This window comes from Mustela erminea, chromosome 18 (genome assembly GCF_009829155.1).
Source record: "Mustela erminea isolate mMusErm1 chromosome 18, mMusErm1.Pri, whole genome shotgun sequence".
NCBI classification, from domain to species: Eukaryota; Metazoa; Chordata; class Mammalia; order Carnivora; family Mustelidae; genus Mustela; species Mustela erminea.
In genome coordinates, this window is record NC_045631.1 from 38,993,720 (window position 1) to 39,001,178 (window position 7,459).

Here is a 7,459-nt window from a genome sequence, read left to right on the forward strand (position 1 = left end):
AACAAGACCCCCTCTTCACGGCGAGTCTCTTCCCACCCCTCACGTCTGCCTTCTTCCTCTGCCTTCCCCATTCTTGCGGGGGGCGGAGGGGGGCAAAATAAGATAGATACCCCTGAAGCACGGGATTGGGAGGCACTCTCCCCCCTCCCCCCTCCTTCCCGCAACACAGCTGGAGGGGGGAGGGGAGGTCAGCAGGGTTCATAAAGGCCAGATGTTGAGGAGAAAGAGCAAAGCCCAACCCACGCCGGCCCACCCCGCCCCCACCCTCGCCCCCCACGCAGAAAAAAAATTAAAAGAGACGGTTTTTAAAACAAACAAAACTTTTGTGGCGCAAAACAGTTTTTCTCAAGAATCTGCTCTATGCAAACAATAACAACTTTTTACAAAGCATTTTCACAGAAAAGGAGACAAGTCCTTCCCCAGTATCGTACGTGGGAACTGTTCCTCCCTCACCCCGTTTGGGGGGGGATGGGGGTGCTATTCACTAGTGTGGGCAGAGGGGCTCGCTGGGTCCCTCATTTGTCGGGCAGACCTACCACCTCCCAGGTTCCCCTCACACCTCAGCTTGGAGTCTCTCTCAGCGCTAACCTCCCCTGACCTCACCTGGGTGGAGGGGAAAGCGATTCCACCCCTCTCGGACTCTAGGGGATCCTCCCAGCTGCCAGTTGTGGTCCAGGCCTACCTCTCCCCTCCCCCCCCAAAAAACAGAACCTCTGACCTCAAAACTAATCCCCTGGCCCTGCCCCCATCGGATCCATCAGGTCCCTGACAACTCCCGAAATGCCTGAAGTTAGGGGAGGAAGCTGAAGATGCTACAGCCCAGCTTCCATTCAAACCCAAACGTTGCCCCTTCAAGCCCCACCAGGCCCTGGAGGTTGAGGCAAGAACCCTTTCGTTGACCCCCTCTATAAGGAGCAGCTAGCCTCCTCTCTAGCCTTTGAGGGGGCTGTTTGGGTATCCAAAGAATGGACCCAGGCCTGCCCTCTACCTCCACCCCCTCCCATCCATAAATCTGTGGAGAGGACCTCGAAAGGCAACTTGTTTGGTCTGATTTTATTGATTTCTTCCACCTTCCATTACTTTCCCTGGGACAGTCTCTGGCCCTTTCCCCAGGCAAAGGCTGCGCTTTGGGAGGCGAGGAGGTCCTTCAGGCTTGCCCCTCCTATAGGAGAAGCAAGCTGGGGAGGGGGACTGATGGATCTAGGGGGGAGGTCCTCTTTCACCCGTCAGACCTTATAAACTGAAAGCAAACAGGAAAAATTGAAGAGAGAAACTCCAAAACTGGACAAAAGGGAAAGGCTAGTGGCTGAGGCTGAAGATCTGGCCAATTAGGGGTCACCTGCCTTGGTCAGAGGAGAGGGCTTAGGAAAAGAATGGGGAGGGGGTGATCTCCCCCTGGCCCAAGCTGCCCTCTTCCCCACGAAGGCTCCCTTGGGGCTTGCAGTGCTGGGGAAGGCCTGAGGGGAATGAAGGGTTAAAGGCCTGGATGGTGGGGGTGGGGGATGCCCCCAGGGAGCTGCCAATCACCTCCCCACCCCCACCACAGCCCCCTCGTCCCCAGGCTCGCCCACAGAAACAACCGGTTTGTCCATCACCAAGGTCTCTCTCCCTCTTTTTTTTTTTTCCTCGTCTTTGAGCGGTAGCCTCCTTTGCTCCCCCTGGGGTGAAGGCCCTGCCCCCAGAGATCCGAGATGGAAGAAGGGAGGGATTGGAATCTATGTCATTAAGCCTTTTTCCGTTAAGCCTTCTCCTGACTCCAGCCCTTGGTTCTTCTCCAAAGGATGAGGGGGAGGGGGTGTCACCCCAACCGGTTAGGTGCTTGAAGATCACTGTCATTTGAGGTCCCTCTGACCGCAGCCCTTAAAAGGGAATAGGCAAATGTGAGAAATGAGGCCCCGTCCTCGAGCCCAAAGTTTGGCCGCGGCCCTAACCTTTCCCCTTTGGCAGAAGAGGTCTCAGGCTCAAAGTTCCTCCAAGTTGATCCCCCAGAATTTGAGACCTGGGGGCTCAGGGACAGCAGGACCTCCTATCTGCCACCTCCACAGCGGGTGGGCGGGCGGGGGCTTAGAGTCTCCCTGCAGGCGAAGCGAGGATGCCGGCCCTAAGTCTCCGTCCTCCCCCACCACCAGGGCCGGGGGGCAGGGGAAGGAGTCGAGCAGGCTGAAGGTGCTCGTGGTAGGGAGCGTCGGTGCCGGGCGGCGGGGCTGTGCGCTGCGATGGGGGGGCGGCGGCCGCCGGCGTTTCTTGGCGGTTCCCCGGGCGGGCGCTTTGGCAGGCGGCCGCTCTGGCCCCCGGCGCAAACTCGGAGTGTCGAGAGCGAAGCCCTTCGCATAACACCAAAGTTTCGACCGGCGGATCAGACGATCGAAATGTTCCTGGCGGAGATCGCCGGGCGCGGCCGGAGGTCCGCTGGCCGTCGAGGGACTAGCGGCTGGTGCCTCGGGGGCGGCCTGCGGGGGGCTTCCATCGCCTGCGGCCGTCTGGCCCGGCGCGGGCGGCTCGGGCGCGGCCTTGGGACCCGCGGGCTCGGTGAAGAGGCCCGCAGGTGGCGGCGGAGGCCGGGAACCGCGCTCCTGATGGGGGCTGGCGGTGGGGCCAAGCTGGAAGTCGAGACCCGAGGCGGGCCGAGGCGGAGCCGAGGCGGAGCTGGTCGGAGATTCCCGAGGGCGCAGGGGCGCCGGGCAGCGGCCGGGAGGTAAGCCGGAGCGAGAGCCGAAGTGCGGGAAACTGCCTCCTCCCTCTTCCTCCTCGCCGCGGCCCCGGCACACTGCGGCGTCGGCATCCTGACCGGCGAGGGAGTTCGGATCGCTGGACCGCCCGGCTGGGCCCGTGAGGTGCTTCAGGCCATCCGCGGCCCAGCCGCCGGTGCACAGGGGGGCGCGAGGGCCCAGCAGCACCGGGGGCCGCGGCGCCAGCTCCCCAGGCCCCAGGCCCAAAGAGGACGCCCGAGGTTTGGCAAGGGCGCAGAAGGCAAGGGCACGCAGGCACAGCGGAGAGAACTCCTGGGTCCCCCGACGCGGCTTCCGGGGTGTCGGGGAGCAGGGAGACCCTCGCGGGGACGCCGGCACTGCGAGGCGGGGAGCGGGGCACAGAGTTTCCATGGAACCGTCCGGGGGGGTACCCACTGCGGGGGCCCTGGTCCCAGCGGCGGTGTGCCCTGGCTGCCCGAAGAGCCCACGGGCGAGGGGAACATCGCCCCCCCTCGACGGGGAGGTCTCTGCTCACGGGCGCCCCCGACCCGCAACCCCGGGCCGCGGAGCTCTGGCTCTCTCCTCGATCTCGTCACGCGGCCCTCCCGGCGGCCGGACTCCTGGGTCCCTGCGAGTCCCGGCGCGGTCGGCCGCCTTTCCTGCCGCCGCGTTCCCTGCGCAGCCCCGGCGGGAGCCCCTCTCGAGTAGCCCAGGGCGAAGAGGCTGGGGAAACAAAGCGGCCGGCGGCCGCGGGAGGCGGGAAGGACCCCGGGCCCGGCACCCGGTGCCCGGGCCCAGGCGGCGGGGAGGGCGCCTTCCGCCCGCTCGGCTTCTTTCTTCCCCGCTGGCTCCCGGAGACCGCGTTATAGAGAACTGCCCCCTCGCTGCCCCAATACCATCGCCGGGGCCGCGAGCCCGCCGCTGATTGGGCGGCACTACATGTGACGTTGGCCCGGACCCCACCCCTCCGGCGGCACCGCCCCCGTCCCCATTCCGCACACAGACACACACACGTGGACCCGGCGCGGCGGCGGCTGGGAGGGAGGAAAAGAAGGAGCGTGTGCGGGTGGGATCGCGAGGGGGCAAAACGCGCCGCTGCACGTGGTCTGGTGGCGTCTGGTTATGCAGTTGTCGCAAAACAATTCGTTTTTCCCTTCGCAGTCACGGTTTTCACATCTGTAAAATGGGAATGTTCCTATCTACCCTCTTGGGGTTGCGCGAATAAACACATGAATCACAAAAACGGTGTGGAGGGAAAAGATGACTTGAGGCAATGGTTGTTGCAAGCTTGGCACGGCAGGGACTTCTGCGGGCGGAGAATGTTTCCTACCTCTCCGTTCTGGTGCCCTAGAACAGTGTGCTTGGCACACACGGGGCTCAAAAAAATGTTGAAAAGTAGTTAGGAATTCAGTGTGTGCGAGATGAACAAAGGAAAAAATAAATTCGGAGCGGTGGAGGGGTGGTATTATTACACCCACGGAAGACGATTTTTTCCATTTCTCTAATGAGCTTCTAATTACCCCTTGACCAAATACCGAGGGGCTGGCTTTTCGGCCCTTCCTAAATACCAAGACGCTGCCCTCTGAAGCTGAGCGACCAAAATGGGCTGAGGAATCCAGAGGAGGGGACCCCCAGACCCTCTTATCTCTCCCAAGGAGAGTAAAGCAAAGAAATATTGACACCCCCCAAAAAAAATCCTGATAATGAAAGACCACCTCCCCACAGCACATGCTGTCCGCCTTAACTTTCTTTAGTTTCTGCATAGCTTACTGCTATATGAAAGTCTGTGAATGTAGTTATTCTTTATTGTCTGTTTCTGATTAGTCTGGAAATGAGCCCATGAGAACTTTGTCTTAATCACAGCTGCATCCCCACGGCCTAAAACAGTACCCAGACATAATAGGTGCTCCATAAATATTTGTGAGTGAATGAATGAATCCCTGGAATATTTTTCTCTTGATAAAAATCAGGTGATTGGAATATGGCTGCTTCCCATCCCCAGAGATATAAAGAGATTGGTATGATAGCTTTGAGTAAGAATGTGGAAGTTGGGGAAGAGTGTCAGAGAGAGAATATCTCTTTCTGGAGCTGGGGTAAGACAGGGTTTCTGGAAGGGGGCAAATGATGTAGCTTGCATCCCTGCCCTCCTGGCAGTGATAACAGATGAATTGTTTTTCTCCTCATCATCAAATCACATTTGGGAGGAAAGGGATTTAGGAAGGTCTGCCTCCCCATCTCCCTCCTGCAGAGGCCCCAGACAAAGGCCCTGGGGTGGAGCCAGGATTTGAGGAACTAGAGGGCATGGTGTTCTATTGCTCCAAATACTCACGCCTTAGCATCTTCTGTAGAAGTCTTCAGGGCAGTTGTCATGAGGGGAGATCCTGGGGTCCTGCCAGGTCTACACCCCAGGGTTCCTGAGTGCTCCAAAAGCCTCAGCTCCCCCTCCCCACCTTCTGCAACCTCCTTCCCCTGCCATACACAGGAGGAAAGTTCTGGAAGGTTGCACCTTCTGCAACGACCTCCCCCACAACACCATAAAACACCTACAAGAGGAAAGTTCTGGAAGGATGATGATCTGCACAGCTGTCTCTTCTGGGAGTCAATGCTGAGAACTCTCAGACCGAGATAGCAGTGACAGATTTCTTTGGCTTGAGGGGCAGAGGGCTTTTGCTTCAACCCCATTGTACTCCAGCCTCTTTGCCACTTAGATGCCTGGGGAGGGAGCTTGGGCCCCACTTATGGGAACCTGAAATGGGAAACTCCTCTTATCTCCCATGGTCTCATTCATATTTGCATTCCTGTGCCTAGCACAGTGTTGACATAAGAAGAGAACACTCAAGATCCTCTTCAGTATGACTACTTGACCAAATCTTACCCAGCTGTGCAGTTCAATGGCCTCTTCCTTCTCCCACTCCAAAAGACTTCAGTCCTTCAGATCTGAGTTTAGGGGCTTTATTGGGGATCATTACCGTTGGGAGTCCTTCCCTGGAGAAGGAATTCCCTCCACCTCCACTTTCCCTTCTCCCCATTCCTTGAATCAGACACCCCAGAATACAGCGCAGATGGGAACGCCTCTGTTGTGGGCATGGGAATACTTTACCAACAGTAGGGGTTAGTGTGACTATCTCCAGCTGAAAGGACCTGTAGTCATCAAGCCTCCATTTTCAGAGGGCTGGGACTGGGGGTTCCTGCTGTGCATCCCAGGCAGGTCTCTGAGACACTCTGAATCTCAGTGTCCCTCCCAGTGAAAAGGGGACAACAGTTGCTTCCTCACAACAGGAGGGTGGAAACGCGATGTGAGCGGCTTGCCCAGCTGTTGCAATACACACTGCCTACGGTAGAGGACACTCGACCCCGTCCTCAGCTGGCGAGATGAGGAGGCGACACCGTTCTCTGGAACCCCTCTTCTCCATAAGGAGAAAAGGAGGGACCAGGCTGGATGCCGGGTCCTATCTGACACCTCCGCAATAAGGGATAGGAAGGGCCTAGAAAGACCTGGAATCCAGCCCTCCCTGCTCTGTGGTCCATCTGGGTCTCACCCAAAGGCCCCTGTTCAAGGATTTGGGAGCAGCTCCTGTCCTTTTCCCTGGAAAGAGGCACTGCCGGGAAGTGGCCCCAGAGTTCCAGCCCAGTACCGTAACTTCTAGAGCACTGACTGCATTCCAGTCTCTGTCTAGGAACTTTATGTTACGTAATCCCCATAACAATTCTAGGAGATAGGCTCTATTTTTTTTTTTAATTTTACATACCATACATAACCCATTTTAAGTATCCAAGTCAATGATTGTTATTAAATTTACAGGGTTACACAACCATCACCAGAAGCCAATTTTAGAACATTTCCTAAGAAATCCCTCATCTCCAATTGCTGGTAACTCCCCATTCCCACCCCCGGCCCTGGGTGACTAATCTGCTTTCTGTCCGTATAGATCTGCCTTTTCTGGACATTTCATAGAAACAGAATCATAGCATATGTGGTCTTTGCATCTGACTGCTTCACAAAAGCATAATGTTTTGGAGATTCGTCCATGCTGTCCCTTGTACTAGTGAGTCTGTTTCCTTTTTCACACCGAGTAGTATCCCGGTATGGACAAAACGTATTTTGTGTAGCCAATCACATTTGGGTTTCCACCTTTCCGTTTTCATGAATAGTACTGTTACAGACCCCGACACACAAGTCTTTGTGTGGACATAGGTTTTCATGTTCAGAGTGGAATTGCCAGGTCATATGGTAAACTTACACTTTTTTTTTTTTTTAAGATTTTTATTTATTTATTTCACAGAGAGAGAGATCACAAGTAGGGAGAGAGGCAGGCAGTGCGGGTGTGCGGGGGGAAGCAGGCTCCCTGCTGAGCAGAGAGCCTGATGCGGGGCTCAATCCCAGAACCCTAAGACCATGACCTGAGCCGAAGGCAGAGGCTTAACCCACTGAGCCATCCAGGCACCCCTATACTAACTTTTTAAGAAACTGCCAAACTGTTTTCCCCACTGGCCACACCATTTTACACTACTGTTAATATCCATATTATAAGTAAGGAAAGTAAGGGACAGAGATTTTAAGTGACTTTCCCAAGATCACACTGCTAGCAGGTGTCAGAGCCATGACTCAAAGCCAGGCAGAGAGGTCCCAAGACCACACTCTTAACCACAAGTCTACTCCCAGGACAACGAACCTAAAGGGGACCCATTTCTTGGCCCACTGCAATGTGGCCACCACCATTTATGCCCATCTTACTTCCAGAATTCCCCAAGTCAAGCTCTGTTCCCAC

General features: G+C 56.4%; 1 protein-coding gene across 1 annotated transcript; it reads right to left on the minus strand.

Annotated features, from left to right (window-relative positions):
• Positions 1 to 302: 302 nt before the first annotated feature.
• EPOP (elongin BC and polycomb repressive complex 2 associated protein) lies at positions 303 to 3,586 on the minus strand. The gene has a single exon (XM_032322093.1). The coding sequence runs from the start codon at positions 3,099 to 3,101 to the stop codon at positions 1,962 to 1,964; it is 1,140 nt and encodes a 379-aa protein (XP_032177984.1). The 5' UTR covers positions 3,102 to 3,586; the 3' UTR covers positions 303 to 1,961.
• Positions 3,587 to 7,459: the final 3,873 nt, after the last annotated feature.